At 36.3% G+C, this 25,798-nt stretch overlaps 1 protein-coding gene across 2 annotated transcripts; it reads right to left on the reverse strand.

Moving 5' to 3' along the window:
• chata (choline O-acetyltransferase a) lies at window positions 1-25,432 on the reverse strand. Of its 2 annotated transcripts, XM_058985006.1 has the most exons (16): window positions 25,248-25,432; window positions 24,243-24,360; window positions 21,256-21,447; window positions 20,451-20,569; window positions 18,286-18,339; window positions 17,674-17,854; window positions 15,574-15,751; window positions 15,137-15,306; window positions 14,784-14,884; window positions 14,146-14,274; window positions 13,778-13,900; window positions 13,146-13,287; window positions 12,826-12,888; window positions 11,413-11,550; window positions 11,022-11,211; window positions 1-279 (listed from the first exon to the last, which is right to left on the reverse strand). In XM_058985006.1, the coding sequence occupies exons 2-16, from the start codon at window positions 24,303-24,305 to the stop codon at window positions 251-253; spliced, it is 1,872 nt and encodes a 623-aa protein (XP_058840989.1). In that variant the 5' UTR covers window positions 24,306-24,360; window positions 25,248-25,432; the 3' UTR covers window positions 1-250. The 2 variants fall into 2 exon arrangements, with proteins under 2 accessions (XP_058840989.1, XP_033887684.1); XM_034031793.3 differs by lacking the exon at window positions 1-279 and having other exon boundaries at window positions 9,518-11,211.
• Between the last annotated feature and the right edge of the window lie 366 nt (window positions 25,433-25,798).

Raw genomic sequence — 25,798 nt, forward strand, 5'->3', positions numbered from 1 at the left:
TCAATAATTATTATAATTGGAAGGTGGTCTTATCAGGATAATTAGTTTATGAATTGATTGCTACTCATACATTCTTCTTCATCATTAAGTAATTCTGGCAAGGTTGTATTTATTGATTTTTCTCAACCATTTATTCTGAGACTTTTTCAACTTGAAGTGTTGCTCATTTCTATAGTGATACAAGGAGGTCTCAGGGCAGACTGCAGCCTCATTTTGCATTGGTCCTCATCTTGTTTTTGGACCGTCTCCATCATGTTGAATTCAAAGGACCTGTTCCCACTAAAGATACAAATAACATAATCCTTAATTAGCCTCATGAATTGCTTGTTGCTTGTATTGCAATACTAAATATACAATATTGTTTACATATTTTTGAGTCTGCTTTCACAAAAAAACTGAATAATTCACCTATTGCAGATGAAGTAACTGCTTGTTCAAGTTTCTTCTGGTAAAAGATGGGTTCTGAAATGTACAGAATCTGAAAAAGCAGCTCCACAGGCTCGCAAACAGTAACTGTAGATCTGGAAACCACCATGTGTCATGTTAGAATGTCACTGTACTGTACTGAAAATCAACCTGTTATCTTTTATCCTTTTGTGTACTGTGCTGTGGAATTGCTTTCCATTGTGTAGGTTAGATAACCCTGTCTGTGCACAAGGAATAGGATCATTAATGTGAGTGATGACGGTGTGATACAGGTACTCAGTTTTCTTAAGATATTGTCCTTCCACCTGGAATACAATGGGCTGATTTCCAAAACCTTTTTATTCCATAGAGTAAATCAACTTGATCTTTATTAATGGAGGCTGTGTGGTCCAGTGGTTAAAGAAAAGGGCTTGTAACCAGGAGGTCCCCGGTTCAAATCCCACCTCACCCACTGACTCATTGTGTGACCCTGAGCAAGTCACTGTGATTGACCCTGTGCTCCGTCTTTCGTGTGAGATGTAATTGTAAGTGACTCTGCAGCTGATGCATAGTTCACACACCCTAGTCTCTGTAAGTTGCCTTGGATAAATGTGTCTGCTAAATAAAATAATAATAATTTATTGATTTTACACACAATTCATAATAATTTATTGATTTTACACACATTAATTTTTTTTAAAAAAAATAATTGACTATATTTAGACATTAATCCTTAGCATTGTTTTGCTCCTAAGACCTCAAGTGTTAGGTCTCAAAAAATATAAACTTGAAAAACCTTTTTTTTTTTAATTGTTTAAATGTGTGTGTTTTTTTTCGAGAAGAGATTTCATGCATTACCCACTCATGAACATATGCCTAGAGTAGGAATTTTTGGACAGACAGCAATGGTCTTCACAGGGACAACAAATAGTAATAAATGTAGTTGTCCCTGATTCAGAACATTGTTTGCACATAATCAATGGTACCTGCAATTTTTGACTGTATTGAAGAATAGGAGCCAATGGAAGGAGTGTGTAATAAATGATAAACAAGATGGACGCCAAAAGAATAAACACATTTAAATTACAAACTGCTTTTTGACTTGAAGCCAATCTTAATATGAGAACCAGTCCCAATTCTACATTCAGATTTTCCATTTAAATTGTCTTTCAATTCACTGGGCATTGTCAGCTTGTATCTACTGTATGTATGTGTCGGTTGAACAGTTATTTCCGAAAGGTTACAACCTAAAAATGATTCAATCTTATGATTTAGCATGGTGTTTACTGTTGCTGAGTATAAGCACTTGAAAGTGTTTTCATTGAGTCCAGCAGTATGTAAACAATACTGATGAATCAAATACCTACTTAGAGATTCAATTGGAGCTGTAAGTAAGATCTTGTTAACTGGAAGCCCCTTTGATTAAAAGGAAGAGGGGGTAATATCTTGGAAGAGTGGAACAATGAACATATTTTTTTATCTTAAAACGAATGCTTAGAGGAAGTGGATCTGTAAGATCCAGGTGAAAAGTTAGCAGGTCTGCACTATAGTGTCACTGGCTGGCAGCAGGTGGGCTCCATTAGCTGCTCCCTTCTCAGTGACCAGTGCGTGACAACTGGAGTTTAGTAACAATGTTCCTGTTTGTCCCTCTGCGGGTGGCAAATGCAAACCCCAATACAGAAGATTGATTAAATGACACATGCATGTATCACACAGATGGCTTAATGCAGCAATAATATTCCAATGATCTAATGATAATGAGTCTACATTATAGCACTATTTATTTTAATTCACCAGGAATAACTCTTCACATCAATTGTATCTTGGGACAAATTTCAACTTTGATAGATACTGTAGGGGATAATGTGTGAACAAAATGCAGGTCCTATTTGTTACATTTGTTGTTTCTATTAATTAATAATTTTTCAGTGCATGCAGCATTTTTTCCACTAAATGTATTGTGATGTATTGTGTAAAGTCATCACTGTGGGGGTGGTGTTCCTATTATGCAGTTAATCCATCCTGACACCACTAGAGGCAGGTTAGATCCACACACTGCTTTCTCAAAACACTTGTTCAGTACCATACTGCCTCAGGTCCTTCACTAGGTGTCCTGGAATCATTGGCATGAACACCCTTATCCAGAATAATTACGTTAAAAAGTGAAATTGATCAGACTTTCGTCAAAGTGTACATAAAATGACTTTTGGCTATATACCCTTTTAATTTATATTCAATTGATACTGACTACTGATATTGATTCTCAATATCCTTGGCACCTGTAAGGGTTATGACACTTTGGAGCAGATTTATCTAAAATTCATTTACTGTTGCAATATACAGCCAAAACAGTAGTAAGCTGTTTGGAGACTCCCAGTTTATACATCGTCCAACCAAATCTAAATATCATAGATCTGCTAAAGAGGGCGAAACAAATTAAGCATCACCTTATTGTTTGGTCTGGAAACATCGGGCTATAACAATGATTTCCTTCACATACTTGTGAAGGAAATAATTGTTATATGATATTGAATTCCTATTCTCACCATAATCCACAGACGAAGTTAACAGAACCACGGTGGACTGCAGTTCCATTGTTGTTGTTAAATATGTAAAAAGCTAGGAAACTGCTGTACTTTTTTTTTTTTTTTTTACATGGAATGTAATTATTGTCTTCTGTAACATTTCAGAATTAACAGCCTGTCATGTATGGCAGTCGAGCAACATTATCAGCAATATTTATAACAGTCCCACATAAATGCATTAGTTTTAGAATGTATAAAACAGAAGCACCAGTTCAAAGAGGTATCCAGTAGCATAACAGCAATTCTAAATGCCTAATTAGTTACTGACTCATGTGGTACCTCTGTTTTTTTTTAAGTAAATTAATTTAGGAGAATATAATTATTTTTGAAGAATTCATATGGTTTTAACTCACTTGCATTATAGCATTATGGTCATGTCTATTCTGAGGTGTATATGTTTCCATATCACAGATCTTGTTTTCAGTGATAAACAAATGTATTTCACACAGTGTGGTAATATTGATTTATACAAGGAATTCATCCAGTGGTACTATGGTCTGTTCTAAATGCTATTATTATGAAGAGTTATGTTTGCTCATAAATAAAATAGCAAAGTAAGCTGTGTCCCCTTGGAAATGTTTTTTTGGGTTGATAGGTTAACCTGGGCTTTTTCAAGGCTAGTTCTGGTCTGTAATTAATGCATACTTTATTTAAATTAGGGGTGGGCAACAATATGAACATTGTATATAGATATCATGCACGTATTTTGATATCAATAATATCAAAGTCTTCAAAGACACAGAAAAATATAATACACAATTGCAAGATCAAACATATTGTAACGTTGCTGGATTCCAGGATGAATGGAGTTGGACAAGGTAGCTGTTTAAGGCTTGAGCCCGTATTTATCTGAACAATAAAATAAATATAGGGAAGGGTACTGGGAGCAAACACAAAATAAAGGGGTGATTTGCTATTTTTTCATTTTGTTCCTTCTTTCCTTTTCCTCTTTACACTTCTCTCACTCTCCTCACTTTCACTCTCTATCCTGTCACTCCTACCGTGCTCGACCCCTGCCCCCCTCCAATCACTCGCGTCCCTTCCTCCCTACACCCCGCCCCCCGCCTCCCCCAACCACGTTTCCTTTCAACCCCTCAACCCCTCACACAAATTAAAACCTGAGGGACACCCACCCCTCCCAGAGATTGTCACAATATATATACAGATATTTACATATGAAAAGCAGTAACTTACTTGAAATTAATTGTGCTTTGCTTCACAATATCCTTGGAGAAAAACAAGGTCATGTTAAATTGTTTTACTATTCCATCATTAGCCACCTCAATACCGAAATATTTCTATACTTCACTGCACAGACTTCGAGGTTGTTCATTGTCTAGCCAATCCGGAAGTAATTGAATCTTCAGCTGCTCTGCTGCGTGCTAATGCTGACTCACAACATCTCTAAAAGTATTAAGTACGATGTCATGCTGAATTTTGCATTATTTTGAGATGGGTTTTGATGTTTTAAAAGTGCATCTCATTTATAATACTGAAATGTCAGATTTTAAAGACATTAATAATAGCGTACAGAATGTTGTATTTCTGTACTTCTTTTAGTTAAACCAAAGTACTCTAATCCTTTCAAGGAGGCATTTTTCATCGAGGTTTTTTTTTTCTCCTTGCAATTTTATTGGTATATGTATAAAGAGAGACAACACTTCAGCTATGTGCCTGTAAAATAACTCAGCTTCACGATGTACATTAATCACCACCATCACAACCCATATAATTTGATATAATATTATTGTGCAGCAAGAAATAAAATGACACATAAGGGCTTAAAAACGATAAAATCAGGGACAGAGATGCAATTCAACGGCACTTTGGGTTTTAGCTCCGGCCACTTTCGGTGACATCACTCGAGTAAGTCCAAGTATTGGTTTCGGATAAAGAGTGTGATTACGAGGATGAGTAACGGGTTCTCTGCTCACTCCTGCTACATATTATAAAAAATACAATTATTATTAAAATAAGCCCTACCATGTCCAATATCAATTGTAAAAGATATTTGGTTCAAAGAGGATAATCACATTTCCTTTCACGCATGGTGTTAATAATGATTTGAAAAGTTAGGCATACATCAGTACAAAGCAGGTTTATATTTATAATTCACAATACTATTAAATACGAAGGTAGGCTTTTCTTTGGGGGGCGGGGGCTTGGGGGGGCTGGGGGGTGAAAAAGTTTAGCAAGATGGAGTCTGGTCATTGAGTTATACATAACAAAACGCTAAGACATTCTTTATCCTTATTTGATTTATTGATAGAAAGGACAGCATATCTTTACTTTAAACATCCAGATGAAAATACATCACACAGAAATACACTACTTGGCACCATAGACACAAAAAACAATGTGTATCAACAAATATCACCCGCTCTAATAAAAAATACATTAATTACATATCTATGTTACAAAAATAAAATATTGCTAAAATTCTACATCTATTGTTGAAATACAGTATGAAGGATCATTGACAATGTTGTACTGGGTGAAGTAATCTTGGTGGCTCATAATTTAATATACTGTAAAACCAGAAATGTTTGCAGTTTTCAAACCCTCTACATAAGTGTTAATGGGCAGTGTTATTGCACCTTCCAAATTACATTTTGTAATTTGATTTGTAATTCTATAAGGATATAGTGGACGAAAATACAGCACAGTACTTAGGCCTCCAGCATCTAGAGAATGGCTTATCACATTCATATGGAGAACCTTTCAAATCCCACCTCAGCCACTGACTCATTGTGTGACCCTGAGCAAATCACTTAACCTCCTTGTGCTCCGTCTTTCAGGTGGGACGTAATTGTAAGTGACTCTGCAGCTGATGCATAGTTCACACACCCTAGTCTCTGTAAGTTGCCTTGAATAAAGGCGTCTGCTAAATAAACAATAATAGCTATGGCATACATTTTAACATCACAGCATGTAAGTCATGGTGTAAGTCATGGGGATCCATTTTTTCATGATATCGTTGATTTTGTATTTACAGCTGTGATGTGTATGTTATTGACATTTTTGCCAACTAAATAAAAGTTAGCAGTGTAAATAAAAAAAAAAAAACTGCAAACATTTCTTGCTGCAGAAACAGCCATAGGTGAGCATCTGCCAAATATAGTTGCTGCAGACATTTGATTGCCTTATAACTCTAGACAAAATAATTCCTTACAACAATATATGCTCCATTCTGTTAAAGGGTTGTTATCTAGTAAATAAATGAATACAAGTTAAATAAATAGTGTGCTAGCATGTTATTGCATTCACTATCCTTAATAGTCAAACAGGAAAACAACACTGAAATATATTTGTTTAGTGTACATTGTATGTAGCATTTAAGGCATGGCTACATTAGCATACTTTTTTTTTTACAGTACAATAAAATATAGAACAATGAGCAGTACTTGGGTTTTGAAATATTTTTTTGCAAAGCAATCAACCGTAAGCCTTTATGTAAAATAGCTAATGGGATGTGATCTTGTATATTTAGTGCTTTGGTTTATATGGAGAAGTTACAGTGTCCAGATATGAATCTTATGATAAACAGCCTTTAAAACAAAGCCATTTCAAATAGGAAATCATCATGAAAATATATAATGGTTGCATATAACTTCTAACTGAATTCTGCAGACCATTGTAAAGCAGTGCCATTTTTATATATTATAAAAATAAGTAGTTTTAGGTACATATCTAATGCCAGGCAACTTTGGTACAGGTACAGACTGAGGCGGTACTACATTTTCATGAGCTTGTATCTGGGGTTTTTTTTTTGTTTAAGTTTAGTCGTTGCCAATGATTTTTACCCCAGTTTTCTCCCCAATTTGGAATCGCCAGTTGTGTTATTATTAATCCCAGTACACCACTGCAAACCCCCGGCGACTCGGGGAAATGGAAGCTTAAACACGGTTCCTCCGAAACGTGTTCATGCCAAGCCGTCATTTTTCACACTGCAGATCCACAGCGAAGCCATCAGGCCTATAGTGCTGGAGGACAACACAGATCTGAAGGTGAACGGTGAACCATAGATTGCCCTGCTGACCTAAGCCCTCCCTACCCGGGCGGAGCTCGGCCAATTGTGCGCAGCCCCCTGGGAACCCCCGGTCACGGTCGGCAATGACATAGCCTGGATTCGAACCTGCGATCTCCAGGCTATAGGGCGCATCCTGCACTTCACGTGGAGCGCCTTTACTGGATGCGCCACTCGGGAGCCCTGTCTCATGTTTCTTTACTTTATCACATACAGTTTATAAGATTGAATCTGGATAAAGCTGTTTTTATGCTTGACACTTTGTAGTCTAATTTATTTGACCCATGACCTAACACCAGCAAGAATGTCAGAATGATTTATTTGAGGACCGATTTAATTCAAAATGTCAGGCTACAAGCAACATGCTACATTTTCCTGATGTGACATTTACTTTGAAATAGGAAGCAGACAGACGTCAGAATTCAGTTGGAAAACTATATAATATATCCTATGTTCGGTAATGATTTGCTTGCATAGATATAAACATAAATACTGTTTTATAATTTTGAAAAAAATAAATATGTAATAAATAGTTATTTCTTATATTATCTTCTCATTCATTAAAGCTATATAAATTACAGTAAACACAATGGAATTGACAGAAAGCCATTTTTCTTGGCTTCTATATTAGCAGGTAAAAATTAATTGTTGGTAGCTTTTCTTTGTTACAATCTGCTAATGTTCAGAATTAATGCACTTACATGCATACATACAGCATGACAACTCTATTTTATAACATTAATTTTACATATTGCATAAAATAGATGCATACCACATTAATCCAACTTTATAGGATATTACAGTTAGTACAGTATGCAACAAATTGGACAGTATATCTACACCTAAAGTCAGAGTCAACATTTTTTGTATAGTATGGAGTAGGAAGGATTTCTGCTTCCAAACTATAACTTATATCATCCATCAACCAATCAGGGAACAGTATTCTGCAATATGATGCCCCTTACCTAATTATCAAAACAGTAGCAGACAGATATACAGAAGAACTGCAGTCAAAAGTTGGATGAAAGTACTGTGGCATCGTGCATATCAACCTTATGAAACCATTAATAGTTTTAGGAGAAAAAAAAAAACAGATTAACATATTACCTGTATTCCAAATGAGCAGAACGCATCCTTAGAATGCATAAATGAGTCCTGTTTTTTTTTTTTTATGATCAACGTCATTCTTTACTGTTGCTGCAGGAGGTATTGTTAAAGTAACATTGAATTATTTTTAAATTGTATATTACTAGCTACTTTATACTGCACCATTCACATGGTAAACGCACAACACAACAGAGGGAAATACAGTACCCTGGATGAAATGTTGACACATATATACCTTTCTACTTTAAGAACCTTTTTTTAAGTTGAAATGTCACAGATATATTTAAATGATACTGTGGATTACATGACAAAAGAGTGTCAATTGTATGCTTTGTACTAATATTTAAGGAAAAACACACCAATAAAAAAATCCTCTTTGGTAGCCAACATCATATGGATGCAACGTTTTGCTCACATGTGGATGTAACTTTTCGCTCAACGAGTGTTAAGGTGCAGTACCTATATGTAAAGTGCTATATTCTATGTATATAATTTAGTTTGAATTACTATGCACTAATGTTAATAGAAACTGGTGGTTAGCATTATAAAATTGGCTAGTTTTACTGTAGGTACATTTTAGTAGATGTTGCATATGCTCACTATAAGAACCGGAAAGTGTGTCACTAAACTTTTAAGATATACCATGTTGCATATGTTACTGTTAAAGTTAGATGTTGGTTATTTCTGAGATCATCCAAACCAAATTGATACATTCCAATAAATAACTACATAACCCTTGTACTAATACATATACTTGCATGTTGGTATGATACTCATCCCAATGTACTTACACATTACTTTATATACAATGACTGCACCATTAAGCTTTGCTTTGAATTGTCCTTAAAGCCATTTTTTAAAAATACACCAATTTAACATTTAACAATTTTATATTTTTTTCTACACCCTGCTCCAGTTAATCAAACCATTCAATACTGAGAGAGTTCCTTGTCAAATGTGAATTAGTATACATTTGCATATACAGTACAGTGATATAGTAATATCAGCAACCAGGTGATTCCTCAGAGGTTGCAGAGGTTGATGCCCTGTGCGGAACTAGGTGATTTGACATGTATAAACCCAGATACCCCTTCTAACCAACTGTCTTTTAAAGACAACATGGCCTTAACATTCAGCCTTGATGCTGAAAAGCAATATGGTCCCATTACTAGTTCGACCCACCAGATCAGTTGAAGTAATTAATGAATTATATATACATATATACATATATATATATATATATATATATATATATATATATATATATATATATATATATATATATATATATAAACCACGACGGGCTGTGCGGTTCCCATGATATATACCACGTCAGGGGTGGTGCCAAGGACTTTAACCACCCCAAAAGTGGTATATATCATTGGAACCGCACGGCCAGAAGTGGTTTATATATTATTTTTTATATAATCTATTGTGAATTTATGCATCAAAAGTGGCACCTTGAAACTAGAGGACTGAGCACAAGCTAATGATGTTGATGGTTTGGGCGGAGTTTCAAATAACACTTAGGAAGGCAGGAGAGCAGCTGCGATGGATGGTGAAGCCAGATCTTGAGGTGAGTTTGTGTCCTCGTTATATGCGAGGTACACATTCAAGTCCGTTTTCATCCTTTCGGATCTCAAAAGATGTTTTTGTTAGTTGTCGAACACCCTTGTGTCCACATCGTGCCAGATTAAGTTTAAGATCGAACCAGACTTTACGCACCAATCTGACCGCGATGTCAGGGGACAGTGCCTTGTCTATTTGCTTTTCTGAAAGTTTTCATGACTGACAGGAGTACATTATTGCTGGTTTTAAACTCGCTGTCAGCAGAGATGTTAACACTTCTACTGTTAAAATGTTCCTCATCTACTGTTATGTGTCTACTTTTGACAATTGCTGGTGCACTTTTTTTTTTTGGTCAGATGGACTGCTGTCTTCACTCAGAAAGCTGGTGTTGTACCAGTTATCTGTTTTCATCCCCAAATATCTTAAAGGAAATACGTGGAATGTCACTTATTTTTGGCAGTGGTTTTGTAACTAATAACAAATAAAATGGCAGTTTGTCATGCAATTTAGAATGTAGTGGTGCATAGTGACTTATTCAGTGTGAAGCGGCTCATTACTATGCAAGCCATGGCGTACACTATATATACGCACGGAGGTTCTTATTTTTCCATATTTTTTTATATATATATTGTAACACAGCAGGGAGTGGGTTAATATCCTCCCTGCATAAAAAATGTGCATATGCACATTTTGTTTAATTGCTTAATTTAGTTTATTGTTAATTATCCCCTGCACCTGGAAGTAATTTTTAATTAGAACCAGGTGCAGGGTATTTAAGAGGTGCAGTTAGTCTGCACTGAACTGCTGAGTAGGAGACAGAAGGTGTGCTCTGTTTCTGAGCAGTCAATATAAAAGTAAGTACTGTGTTAATACTGTGTGTTTAGTCAGGGACCTGTTCAAAGTGAAGTTAGGCTCTACATTTGACCTAAGTGTTTATTTTTGTTTGTTTGTTTGTGTTTTTGTTATTAAAAATCAATTTCTATGTCCTGGGTCTGTATATTATAGGGGCAAATGAACGACCGTGAGTGCCGGCCAGGTTATTATATATATATATATATATATATATATACAATACAGAAATTAGTAAAAAGGAATACCCTATAACATCTATGTTAACTGCAAAAAAGAATTTAAAAAAGAACCATGATTTTTCGCACGCTTTAGTCAGTATGTACAACAGATGTATGGATAAGCAGATTGAATTGTCAGTACCCGAACAGTAAGGTGTTTGGGCTTTACGATAATATATTATGACTTGCTTCCATTTTTTACATGTTTGACTGCTCCTTCCTTTTTATCAGCAGTCTTGGCTGCCATGTTGTACTTACTGCACAAATCTCTCATCTCAACCAGACACTCCTGTAAGATTTTTGCAAAGACGGTGGAACAGGTTTCCTTACAGTCTCGGAAATTTGAAATGCAGAAGATGATGTGATCTGATTGTGGGTTGTAGCAGGCACCATAGCCATTGGGGACCACAGGACCATAGCAGCAGATCATATCTGCTGTGGTGGGAACCTGAAAAACACAGGGAAGCAAGGTTGATTTCAGTTTGAATGGCCTGGACTAACGTAAGGTTACATCAATCAAGTTTATTAATGTACTGGTATTAAGATGTGGCTAATGAAACCATGCAGAATAATACATATATTTTGTCACCTGAACAAACAGAATTGAAGCTAGATTATATACCTATTTTAATATTTAGAGAAAACTCACTTGGCTTGTTGAAAGGATAAAGCGATTGCTTATTAAGAAAGTTTCATCTGTAAATATCTCTGGCTTCTCCATCTTCAGCTCATGAGCCATCTCTCGAAGTCCAAGTAAGTGATTGTCAATTGCCATTCCAGTAATGGACTAAAAATAATGAATAGATGTCATTTTTTTTTTAAAAATCCCATGAATTGATCCATTAAGCTGTTAGCCACCAATTTTACTCTAGAAATCCCTAACAAAAATATATTATTCAAGAATTCTAAGAATAATATGAACAGAATAATATGGTACAGAATTGTTTAGTGCAGATAATTAGGAGCTTCTCCTAATAATAATATATTATGAATAGTAATAGCCTCATTAAAGGGACAACAGTGGTATGTTGAGTAACATTTGTCAGGGCCTTCATATGAATACATGTACTTTCATCAAAACAGACATTCTTAAGGTATTACTTTACATATTTTTTAATCTGGGAAATAGTTGGAGTTTGGATTAGCCAGAGACAATAACACATTATGGTTTAATTAGGTCATTTATCATTATGATTAATCAAATTGTCAATCTAGATGTGTGCATAACAGCTTAATATAAAGGCCTCAAAGGGCACTAAACTTTATGATGCACGATAATTGCAATTGCTTTGCACGTTAATGATTTCCGTATTTACTATTGCAATTGTATTCATTATCGTATGGTTATTTATGATAATGTATGCAAACTATTTATTTTAAATTGTCATTCAGCTTTAACTGCAACCTATTCAATAAACTGCAATTTACACAAAAAAAGCCCTGCTAAAGCGCACATGGAATTATATTAAATTTCCCACACAGAGGACAGGTTTGCTCTGCAGGGTGGCAATGCCGACAATTTCTCGAGTAAGCAGAACAAAAAGAAAAATATGCTATTGCACAGCATTACTTTTATTGTATATGCATTGAAGGAGAAGGAATACATGTTCAAATTAAAAGGGAAGCAGTACAGTTTCACTTTATGTTGCCTCTACCTGTCCCAGGCTGCTGAGTGCTGGGTCTGTTTTGATCGCTCATTTTCAGTCAATATAAGCCACCTCCACCTTCACAATAAGTTACTGACCAAAAGATATTCCTGGACTGCGGGGCTTTTGATATCACAGTGATCATAAGTAAGTCTCTGACATTATCGTGCATGTTAAGTGTGCATGGTATGTAAATGAACCAAATACTGTGCATGTAAATGAATGCGTTCTATGTTAGTAAATGGGGCGCTAAACTTAGATTTATCGCGCACGTGAGGCTCCCTACTTTAGTGCACTCTAACTCCAAATTTAGTGCAAAGTGTATCAAATTAAAGGAGATAAATCTTAATGATCTGTAAAACATTGTTCCTAATGATATCTGTAAATAAAGGAATACTAATGTTATTCCTACTTACAAGGATAGTGTAATTGGTCTGAGCATTAATTGCATCCCAGAGTCTTTGCATCTTTTCAGAATCCTAGAATTAAGAAGAAATCAATAAATACCATTACACATTCCTTTTATCAAATTCTATTGTATTGTTTTTTTTTACACCATCTTCTGTGTTTTTTCTAAATTTAAGCCACATCAAAAATACAGACCCTTTGAACTTAATATATGTATACAAAACCCTTTTTTTCTCAAACTATGATGTTAAATTATACATCTGTTTTAGTATAGCACCTTAAAACTGAAACAAAAGTGAAATGGAATTGACCAAGAAGAAATACATACTGGTACTGTGGATTTTCCTTCAGTCATTGCTTTAGCAAATACTAATGCTTCATAAGTAGCTGACCGGATGTTATCCACTCTTCCCTCCAGAAAGCGGCGTATGGAAGCACTTTCATAGGTAGGAACTTGCTTGCCGTGGCACCTATAAGTAAAACAATAAAGAGAAGTCTTACAGTTCTTACAAATGTGTAACAATATGTATTGTGCTCGCTCTTTGGAAGGGGCTTGCCATAAAAAGCCTCGTTAAAATGTTCTTGAAGTTATTTTGTCGTGAGATATTAGGGGAATGGAGGATTAAGAAATGTACTAGTAGTCAGACACCAATTTGTATCCATTTTTAATGTGGCCCTGTTGATTTCCAAATTTGAATCTTGCAAATCCCCTAGTCACTATTAGCACATCTCCCTGAACTCACTAAGCCCTTGGGTTGGATTTCCACAACTGCCACTATGAAAGCTACTATTGCTTTTGTGAATTCCAGTAACCTGATTGTGAAACACTTTATGAAACTAATTGCAAAGTTATACACAACTTCAGTAATTATTGATTCCTAAATCTGTCTAAATATTATAAAATCAGGCATGGTGCATTAATACTACAAGATAATAACTAAACCAGTGGAGTCAGCTTACCTGTAAAATGCCAGTTGCAGAGCAACTTGGATGTAAGCATCTGGACTCATTCTTTGCTTCTTTATAAATTCTTTGCCATAAACTGTAAACTTCTTTACATTTAGGTCCAGATTCCTCACCAACCTAGAAAATGTACAATCATAAAGAAAATTAAAACAATGTATGGTTACTAAATGTCATAATGCTGATCAGTGCATTACTTGCCTTTTGATTCTACATTAAATTCTCAATCTGACAAGTGCACTGAGAATGACAGTTTACAATCGATGCTTTAATTGATTTACTTGTGCAAACAAGATTAATCTGTAGTTTCAGGCTCAAACAGCAGTCATAATGTAAGAAGCTAATGAGAAAGGTTCATAACATACCTTTGTAATTTATCTGCTGAAGAAGCTAACAGCCCCTGAACTTCAGGAGAACATTTCCAACGTAATTTTCTAGGAACAGAAAGTTCGCAAACACTAGCAGCTCTAACAAACTTAGAAGGGCTCCCTTTCCTGTAAAACATAGGCAGGTCACATTTAATCAACATACTATGCTGAGTGGAAACTATTAACAATGCTTTGACTGTTGGATCTAGAAAGTTTTCTGTAATATTGAATGATCGCCAGTGGATTGTGATGATGTTACTCATTTTAAGCACATGATGCAGTATGTAAAAATATCTACTTTTTTCCCGTAAAGCTTTATTTGAAAATAACACCATGTAGCATGCATAACACCTTCATAAATGTTTTATTAAACTGTGTATCCCATGCAAAATACTTCATAAATACGTTGTACATAACGCTGTTAGAACAATCCATTGCAAGTCTTACCATCTTAATGTTACGGATAATCAAAGGCATGCTGTATCTGTCTGCAAAGTGTATAAAGGTGTTTTTTTAATGTAATTTCTAACACTTTTTTTGTGAATAGCCTAAAGACATATTAATGATTAAAAGCTTGAAATAAACAACTCAGAATGTTTTCATCGATGCAGCTCCTGATGAAAAATGTTGCTTACATGTACTTCAGAAGATGCTCAATGCACTGTACTAGTACAATTCCTTCAAAAGGGGAGTGCTCACAAACAACGCCACAGGTCCCATCCATCCCTATAACAAACTAAAAGAAAAAATATATAGTTGTAATCTTACATCCACAGTATGCACTTGTAAAAATGTAAGTGTCACATGGACAGACAAGTGCCTCCATATAGCCCCAGATTATGATAATCGCAATAATTTACCATATGGACAGATGGGCACCACCATCCATCTCCAGGATAAATACAGTGTGCTGCTGAGCTACATAGAGTAAATTATGCTTTGTCTCCAGCTTTAAAAACATTCTATACTATTGTACTATTATCCTCACCTGCATGGGTTTGTCATACCAGCGGTTCCCACTGTTTTTATCATAGCCCCCTCCATGTAACATCTGCAGAGCTCGATTGGTATCAGTGAGTTCATTCCCACTTGGATCGTCCAAACACACCAGACATAGGCATCGCTCAATCATGTCTAGCGAGTCTCTATTGGTAGAATCTGGAGGAAAAAAAGATTTCACCAAATGTAAGTCATTTAGTACAAACAGATAAATTGTCGAAGATTTTGACATTTATAGCAGCTTAAGATGTTTTACAATATCTGTGAATCAAACATTTGTATTTCAGTTGTATTTTCTCAAAACTGTTTGTCTTTACAGCACACCACCAGTCAATAGAAGATGGATACATGTACTAGTAAATGAGATGCCTTTAGGGTTCAGATGTAAAGAGGCTGTTGGTTTGTACCAAGGAGATAGTATCTAACCTTTCATGATTACTGCCCTGGATTCAGCCCATTCAGTTCTTCCATCTGATGTTAGCAGACCTATGGGTGGAAGGCGTTCTTCTTCATTCTCTGCCATTTTAAGTATTTTCTCTAGCTGAGTGAATAAATCTCTTTCGCTGAGACGTCGGAAGTTTATCACAACATCTAAAACAAAGAACTAGACAAAGAAAAATATCATACAACGATTATACATCATTAATATGAAGTTGCCTCCACTATAAAAAAATCCCAGCTTATTCAAATGTATTTTTGTGATAGAATACTATTCTGAAATAGATTCTACCTCTGTGCTTTACGCCTGCCATAGTAGATGATATATGAACTAAAGAGTGGAGTGAGTATGAGCAAAGCAAGTGGGTAGTGCAAAACCATCAATTTTATTTTTGAGGAACCACCATAGTGTCTTATAGTCATTGATTTTTTGCATTCAGGCAAAGCACAAATAGCACAGTATCCTAATTAGGGCTCCCAACTAACTCTGCATGAATGAAAATTGAATAACCCAGTGGTCTGCTAAGGAGGAAATGGAAATAAAAATCAGGTAGGCAGCAATGGTTTTGAAACCCCAGATGAAATGCTGGAATTAATCTGACATGCTCTAGCAATATGTTGGTTTTGTTTCTGTTGGAAGCTTTCCAGATAAAACCTGGGAAATGCAATCGAAGACAACTAAGTTAGATGTACTGCTGTACCTACAGAGGGCTTCAGATATCATGGATACACTCACATGTTCTCCTTCAAAGTCCATTTCATTTATGAACCCTGGGTTTTCCCAGTCCCAATAGACTGAAGCCATGCTGTATTTTCTTGTCAACAACCTGTTCTCTAATATCAAATATAGGCATTGTACTTAAAAGATATTATACATATGCAGCCAGATGTAAGCATTTTTGAATAATATAAGCTGTAAAAACATGTTATAGAGGTAGTTTTAAAACATGCCAAGCTAAACAAAAGCCTTGTGCCAATCCTCCACCTCGAAAACTCTTTTTAACTTCCAGTAAGCAGTAACGTTGAAGCAAGAGGTCTAGTTTATAAGCTAATCGTGTATAAAGGCTTTTGCAGAACCTTAAAGAGATTAGAAGGCAATTAGTTGGTAGTGCTGAAAAAAAATGAAGACATGAAAGTGTTCCTCTGACATGTAAATGTTCTGTCACATCTTGCCTGGTTTCCATCATTGCATTGGTTCTGCTTTGATCATTATATTTATGTTTTATTTTTATTTTCATGAGAGCTTTGTGTCTACTGAGCTGCTCAAAAAAAGACTGAATTATACTCAGTTGAATAGTTAGGTAGGTGGCTTTTCACAGACCTAAATTACTCATTTCATTTTAATGGCAAAATGGGACTGAAACCAAAACTTCCATATAAATGATCTATTATTTGTTTATTTAGCAGACGCCTTCATCCAAGGCGACTTACAGAGACTAGGGTTTGTGAACTATGCATCAGCTGCAGAGTCACTTACAATTACGTCTCACCCGAAAGATGTAATTGAAAGAGGTTAAGCGACTTGCTTAGGGTCACACAATGAGTCAGTGGCTGAGGTGGGATTTGAACCGGGGACCTCCTGGTTACAAGCCTGTTTCTTTAACCACTGGACCACACAGCCTCCTATCTAAATTGAAGTAGTATAGCCTGAGCTTTAAGTTTGTCTTGTTCTATGCCATGATACATCACAAACAAACACCTTTAAAGGTTGACGTCACCTGCTTGAAAAACCATGCCTTTCTTCACCTGAGTAATGTCAGTTCAAAACAGTGACAATTAAACAGAATTCCCCTCATTAACCTTTTACCTCTGTTGAATGAAAATGCCAATGGGCTAAATGGACACATCAAGTTGGATTTAGTAACTTATACAGTATATTAACATAAGGCAGTACAGTATATAATGGAGTTATAGGACAATGAGCGTCTGCATATTGGGATGTATAGGCTTCATCCTCAGTTCCTCGATATTCCCTCATACACAGATGCTTGCCGTCAAATTATGTTAGTGGCTTCTCCATATGGGTGTTATTATTCACTAACAATCACTTTTTGACCTCTAAAGCGTTTTATACGAAAAGATCCTGACCTGGTTTTTGCATGCTATAATAATATGTTCTGGCTCTGGCATGACACTGTTCTTCTGGGCTACCAGGGTGTCCTTCTTGTGGCCAGGCAGGCGGAAAGATGAGAACAGTCTGTAGTATTGCTTCATGCAAAGTGGGGTCCCTGCCAGTTGCCCTCGTGCATAATCTATAGGCAGGGCATGTCTGTTACCAAAGAAACAAAAAATATAATAAGTTATACAAGCTTTCCATCAAAGACGGCAACAAACTCAAAACTCAAAACTCAAAGACCAGGAGAAATTAATTCATGAAAAAAATACATAAGTACACCTAAGAAAAGAATAAGATATATCTGGGGTTATGGTAAAAGCTTCGCTCTTATGGTTTATCATGTCATCAGAACCCCTCAATAGGGTTACAGCTCTATTATGTATAATATAAGCATCAGAGCTCATTCTTTTGCTTATATATGGATTATTGGCCATAAACTTTAAACTTGTAAACATTTTAAAAAATATTTGTATCCAAATAAACTGTTATTCCATAAAAAAGAATGATTCTGATTTATGCCAAACAATATGACATTAACACATGGAGCATATTTAAATACAAATAACACAAGCAATGTAACTTACGCATCAAGTAAAGCTTTGTAATCTAAAACTCCAGAAATTAGATGAGCAGAAAACCTGTAAAACAAAAGTTTAGGGGAACACTCTCCATTAATTAAATACCGGGAAGTTATTCATGAAATATCTGCATTGTGTACTGTTAAAAAAATATGATATATTCAGCTGCTTTCTTTTTTTTTAAAACAATTATTGGTATTCATTTTCCAATTTTCTCCCAATTTTCGAATGTCCAGTCATTATTCAACCTGGCTCACCACTGCAACCCCTAAACTAACTCGGGAGAGATGAAGACGAACACTTGCGTCCTCTAAAATGAGGACCACGCAGTTCTGAATTGCATACAGGGCGGCCTGCAGGTGCCCGGACAGCAGAGTGCCTTTACCGGATGCTTCACTCGGGAGCCCCTACAGCTGCTTTCTTAAAAGGTAAATAGCATCAAATTACATTTTAAGTGTTATTACTCCAATTAAGATTAGAATCTTTCTAGCTATCATTTTAGATAAATTCACTGTTGTCTGTTTACTTTTAAGTTACAAGACAAGCAGGTGAAGCTGAGAAAGCTGAAATGTCACAGAATTACATTATAGTTTTGAACAAGGAGCTCAAAAACTGTGACGGCACATCCACAGCTACAAGTATATAGGAAATCATTTGATCTTAATATAGGAACAACTAGACTTGGTTGGTTGCACAATGTCACAAAAAGGTGGTCTATTTATTCAGAGACTGAGCCTCACAAAAACATGTACAACACAACTGATGGCAACCTTCAATTCTACCTGACATAGCAATACTGAAAGATATATAGGTGCCATAAAGAATTCCATTACCAATGCAGCCCAAGATATATGGTGGGCGTTGATGTTATTCTTGGGTGAACAAAGCCTAAATGGCACTTGGACTGAAACATATGCCTCCCCATAGACTCTTTATATGCATGCCATGTATTACCTTCTGATTATATCTCCAAGGGTTCAGAGAAAAGGTTCAAATACATCATTTATTATTATTTGTACTCATGGTAGGAGTGACATTTTTTAAAGAATGAGGAGTTCCTGGTCACTGAATGGCCATTTCTTGTAGCTGTGATCATGGAGCCCTTGACATCTGTCACAGTGTGAGGCGTGGTATTGTATGGGGTCAAGAGTTTGTTGTGCTTCTGCCGGTACAGCACAGAATTGCCAGGCGCAATAGTGGTAGGTGCTGCGTGGCGACGGGTGTCTGCATAGGCTTTCATCTTGGCTTTGGCAGCACGATCTCACGATCTCTCTCTCTCTCTCTCTCTCTCTCTCTCTCTCTCTCTCTCTCTCTCTCTCTCCTTCTCTCTCTCTCCCTAATCCTAACCCTAACCCTCTCAATGTCCTTGCCTTCCAGAATGGAAACACTAATGTAATTGTGGTTACATTACAGGGGAATGCTGGGGTTTGCTCTTTGGAAGGCAGAGAGGATAACTGTATCAAATTACAGGAACACAGATATAGAAGCTTCAACCCTGTTGTTTTTACCTAGTTCATCAGATTGCTGCACATGAAGGCTAACCAAAAGAAAGAGAAGGGTCTCCTCAATTTAGTAGTTTCCAATTTTTTTTTTTTTAGGCTCAGCCCACCGCTACCACCCCAGCGCTGACTCGGGAGCGTCAGCGCTGGGGAAGTGTGTGCCGTCAGCCGCCTGCATTTTTACACACTGCAGATTCACCATGCAGCCACCAAGAGCTACAGCGTTGGAGGACAACGCAGCCCTGGGCAGCTTACAGGCAAGCCCGCAGGCGCCCAGCCAGACCATAGGGGTTGCTGGTGTGTGGTAAGCCGAGGACACCCTGGCCAACCTAGCCCTCCCTCCCCCTGAGCGCCGCCCCCTGGCAGCTCCCGTCCTCGGTCGGCAAAAGAATAGCCTAGACTTGAGCCATCAATGTCCAGACTATAGGATGCATTCTGCACGCCACGCGGAGTGCTTTTACTGGATGCGCCACTCGGGACCCCCCCCCCAACCCCCTTATGGATATTTTTATGTGGGGAATAAACAGCTGAACTACACTCAGACTATTAAAACCAAGCCCCAGCCCCCTACGCATTGTGAACACATCATGGGTCATAGTTGTGTGATGTGTCAACAAATAGACTAAATAAATGATAACACTGATATGATTGGTATTATGGAAGAAGAGGTACCTGAGAAGGTCATTTTGATCTTGGAAATTCTGTCGTGGGAAGACTATAGCAGGGCTGGAGTTCACAGGAAGAGGCAACCTGTTATTCAAGTACATGTCCTCCACCCAATAGTCATATACCTAGGAAAATGTAAAACATGCAGCATAAACTACATATTTTCTAGGAACATGCTCAATAATGTAATCTAGTACATTAAGGGGAAATATACCCTTTTAAAATGACTGTATATATTAAAAAAATATGTCATGCATATGTATGTATGTGTTAGTTGGTTTAAAAAGGGATTATTCAAAAGCTTTTTTGCCTTCTAAAACAAATACCTCATAGGCACACTGACAATATACATTATAAAATGCCTTGGATGAACTGAGCACTCTGTTACACTGATCAGATCTTATTGCTTAAGCTGAACACACTTTAAAGACTGAAACATTTCCAAGTAACTGTCATAGTTATTGATGTTATGTGATTATATAGAGAAATCTGAAATCAATATAGTTCACAGTTGATTTATATAATATGTGTTTGGAGTATAAACGCCTTCTAATAAGGATCTGTTGTATTTGAAATGCCATAGAACACTTGCCCATGCATTGCTAAATAATTAATTGTATTCCTGTTTATTAACTTCTATTAATTAATATATATGGGATACACAGATATTTAATAATATCCTAATCATTTAATAGCAACAAGCATTCACACATTTAAGCTAATTTCAATTGTATTGGCTATTAAAATTACTCTGTTTTTACCTCTGTTTAAAGATCATGGCAATTGCTGTAGTTTCTATAAGGGCTCTTACCCAGTTTTCCGTTTTCTCTCTCTTTTCTAGCAGCTTTTGCTGTAGAAACTCCCCTGTCCCTCCAGGAGCTCTAAACTTCTCCACAATGGCCTTGGTCCTCTTGAACTCCTCCTCTGTCACCAGATGCTTCATGCACTTCAGGTACATGTCTGTGGTCTTTTGCAAAGGAGGCACTGGAAGCTTGGGTAACACCTAACCAAAAAAATGTTTAATTCTTGTTGTTTAGATAATAACCTGTTTTATGTTTAAAGATGTCCTTTCAACTGTTTTGACCTGATTTACACAACCATTGCTTCCTTGCATTACCTAATTAATAACACTATGTAACACAATTTTTGTTCCTGGGTAGTAAGTGTTATTTCCTAATTGCTTATGCCTCAAAAGTATAGAAAATGGCTATTATTCCCCACAAACTTTGCTTTTGTGACCAGGACAGTGATATTTTGAAATGTACCTATTTCCAATGAGAAAACGGGCGAATTTGTGTCTTTTCGTTCACATAAAGTCAGAAAAAAACAACATATGAATCCAAATTAACATGTATTTATACTAAAGTAATACAAAAATGACTACAAAAGATTTAGAAGTGAGTAGTTTTTCGAGATTTACGATTATACTGTAAATCACTTTCACAAATCAGCCCCCAAATGTAGTCTCCCATCATGTTCTCGTTATACTGTCCTTGGTAGCGGCGTTCAAAGTCCAGTACATCCTGGTGGAAGCGCTCGCCTTGCTCCTCCGAGTACGCTGCCATGTTCTCCTTGAATTTATCAAGATGAGCATCAAGGATATGGACTTTGAGGGACATCCTACAGCCCATTGTGCCGTAGTTCTTCCCCAGAGTCTCAACCAGCTCCACATAGTTTTCGGCCTTGTGATTGCCCAGGAAGCCCCGAACCACTGCGACAAAGCTGTTCCAAGCCGCTTTCTCCTTACTAGTGAGCTCCTTGGGGAATTCATTGCACTCCAGGATCTTCTTTATCTGTGGTCCGACGAAGACACCGGCTTTGACCTTTGCCTCAGACAGCTGAGGGAAGAAGTCTTGAAGGTACTTGAAGGCTGCCGACTCCTTATCTAGAGCTCTGACAAATTGTTTCATAAGGCCCAATTTGATGTGCAGTGGTGGCATCAGCACCTTCCGGGGGTCCACCAGTGGCTCCCACTTGACGTTGTTCCTCCCCACAGAGAACTCGGTCCGCTGTGGCCAGTCCCGCCTGTGGTAGTGCGCCTTGGTGTCTCTGCTGTCCCAAAGGCAAAGATAGCAGGGAAACTTGGTAAAACCGCCTTGGAGACCCATCAGGAATGCCACCATTGCAGCCTCTTGATGCCATCTCAGAAAAATGCAGATATGTATCCACTTAGGCAGCTGGAACTAAACTGAACTGGTGGGCTTAAGGCCCCTGTATTTATACTACTATTTATATTACTGGAAAGTTCTAGAAAGTTCTAGAAGTTACTCCAAGTTTACTCAGCACTGAATCTATCTGGAATGTTCTGGAAAATAGGTAAATTTCAAAATATCACTGTCCTGGTCACAAAAGCAAAGTTTGTGGGGAATAATAGCCATTTTCTATACTTTTGAGGCATAAGAAATTAGGAAATAACACTTACTACCCAGGAACCAAAAAAAAAAAAAAAAGTGTTACACGGTGTAATCACTGTAGGGTTGGTTTATCTGTACAGTAGGTTTACCTTGGGAGGGTGGAGATTTTCTTTTTTTTTTAAATGGCTTCAAATTGTGATATGTTATAGATTGATATTCAACAATCAAACTATACAGTTTGTGGCTTGTCTACATTAATAACCACTTAACAGAAGCTGTCGGCTCCATGCAACTAATACCGTTTTTATCATCAAAATAACTAACAAGAATATACTTATAAAGGACCCTTATGAAAATAGCTAGCTCTCATATGTATACAGAATTTTTATTATATTTATTTTGTTATGGTTGCTACAAAACTGCATATTTTGTGCAAAATAGTCCTATTTGGATACCTTGCCAATGGTTTGCTCAAAAGAGACAATATTGATAATGTCCTTAACATTTATATGTAACTATTTTTTTAAAGCAATGAACGAAGTAATGTAAAATTGATATGCAAGTTATTTTAGAAGGTTTATGGATTACAAGCCCAAACAGGTGCATTCATTTTTTACCTTCGAAAGCTGAAATTAGAATGGCATGCCTTCTCTGAATACATGATGATGATAGGCTTTAATCTCTGTCAAAACCCCACCCCTTTAACCAGCTTTGGACAGGTGTAATGTGTGTGCTGGAATTCTCTCCCCCCTCCCTACATTGGTAAGGTGCTGTACAGATTCAATAATGCAGGGAGCACATTCTGACAGATACAGCTTCCCTATGAGAAACCCCTACCTACTAGAATTAACTGTTATCAGTTATTCTGCCTGTAGAATAATGGTGTGGTGGACAAGGAATGTCTAAGGGAAAGAAAACAGGATGGAATAGCTGTACTTGTTATTAATGCAGTTCTTATTACAAATGCATTGCAAAGTTAAATGTCATTGACGTTGAGTGCAAAGACAGTATGCTAGCAGTTTAGTTAAAATCTGTACTTGTAATGTCTGATATCAATGGTCAATATGTGGATTTTAACAGGTCAAAACACAAGTTCATACTTTTGATAAATAGGGCCTTTTTATCTATCAATGAAAATATTGTTTGATACAATGCTATACAACAAAAAGAAACTATTCAAAACAGCAAATAACCTTTGAATAGTAGAGCTGTTTATAGCCTTTTGCATATATCAATATATAAGCTATAAGCCTACTTATTATAGTTTAAAAATACAATTTAGATTCATATTTTCACACTGCAATTGAATGTGTCTTTGCTTTGCTTTGACTGTGAACTATGAAATGGGTAAGGAATTAAAAAGAAGTAATAAGTAAAAAATGTTTTTGAATGTTATTTAATAATCATGTTGATTAATATGAATAGTAATAAAAGCTGTATTTACATAGCTGTCCTTGTGCTCTTTGGGTTTCTCTTGATCTTGCTTGGGTTTCTCTAGAACAGGCATTCTTGATGATATGGAATGAGACCGTCCAGTGATAAGAATACTCAGTTTACTCAGACTCCAATGTTTCCAAGATAAAGAGACAAAGAAAGTATGATTTAAGGATAATACAGTTTCCTCAAATCTTGCAACTTTGAAAAAAAAAATGACAATGCATAGTAAAACAAACTGAACATTAGAAAATCAACAAACCAGGTTACTATATACAATTAATGATCAGTGCTGTGTGCACAGTGGGTTACAGTTTATTCTAGTACTGAAACATCTACCTTTTAAAGACCTGTTGTTGTGATCTATTTAACTAAACTATTTGCATTCAAAGACAGCATTATGAAAATTATTAAGAAGAGACCAAGGACCATTAATTGTTTAATCTACTTGTTGCTCACAAACACACATGGGGGAAAATAATAATAATAATAATAATAATAATAATAATAATAATAATAATAATAATAATAATAATAATAATAATGGCACTATTAGGTTTACAAAACCTGTTTAGAAAAATATAATTTGGTTATGTGGTTTTTGGTAAAATTGCAAAACTTTCCAAAAAAAAAAAGTATTCTCCATTGTCCACAGTAATGCAGTATTACTCGAGTTATAGAACTGACCGCATATTTCGTTATGTTATAAATACCTATATTGGACGTTGTATTAACAAAACAAAACAAAACAAAAAAATATTCGACATGCAAATACCGTTAATATCCATTCCTTTATGAACTCACACTTCCCAAGGCTAAAACAAACAAGTAGAAACTGTCTATTAAGCATTAATACACAGTCTATTATTAGAAACTGTCTATTAAGCATTAAACTGTCTATTAAGCGCTCAATTGTGAAAACCGTAGCCTACAATGCAGTTAGCAAAATTGCAAAAAGATTAAATTAAATGATGACAGGAAAAATATTTGGCTTTCCAGTTAAAAGCTACCTTACCTGTCCGTGGCTTGGTGTAGGTTTAAGATGACACATTAAAGTTGTTCAGTACTTGTAAAGGTCGTCCCTTCCATGTTTAGTTTGGACTCTAGTGGACACTAAAAATGTCCAGAAATAAAATAGTAAGCTAAATATCTGGGTGTTTCCATTCAGTCATCTCTATATCAATCCCACGCATTGCTGGCTTGGAGTTCTTCAGCTCAGTATGTTTGGAGGTACGTTGCTACCTTCCCCTGTTGTGTCCAGCGACTCCTCCCACTGTAATCTATTCGCCAAACTCTAGTCTATGACAGTATGGTTTTCCAACCCACCTCAGATAGAGAATGTTGTTATTTCATCCTGTGCCATTGATGCTACTTCATACAGAAAAATTTAATAAAGAATACAGTCAATATTTATTTTTTAAGTAGGAATAATAATAGCCTTGAACGTTATCTATACCAGGCTTTTAATTCAACAATTATTTTGCTGAAATGAAGTGGCGGGTGAATAGGACAGTTGCACTACAGTACAGTGTTTAATATAACATAATTAGTTTTGAACCACATTTC

The sequence above is a fragment of the Acipenser ruthenus genome, chromosome 13 (assembly GCF_902713425.1).
Source record: "Acipenser ruthenus chromosome 13, fAciRut3.2 maternal haplotype, whole genome shotgun sequence".
Taxonomy (NCBI): domain Eukaryota; kingdom Metazoa; phylum Chordata; class Actinopteri; order Acipenseriformes; family Acipenseridae; genus Acipenser; species Acipenser ruthenus.

Coding starts and splice junctions, on each gene's coding strand:
- chata (XM_034031793.3), bottom strand. CDS start 24,305: ATGCCTGTTCTAGAGAAACCCAAGCAAGATCAAGAGAAACCCAAAGAG. Junction 15,752..17,673: donor TTATAGCATGCAAAAACCAG/GTCAGGATCTTT, acceptor TTCTTTGTCTAG/TTCTTTGTTTTAGATGTTGT. Junction 12,889..13,145: donor AAGGAAAATCCACAGTACCA/GTATGTATTTCT, acceptor TCTTAATTCTAG/GATTCTGAAAAGATGCAAAG.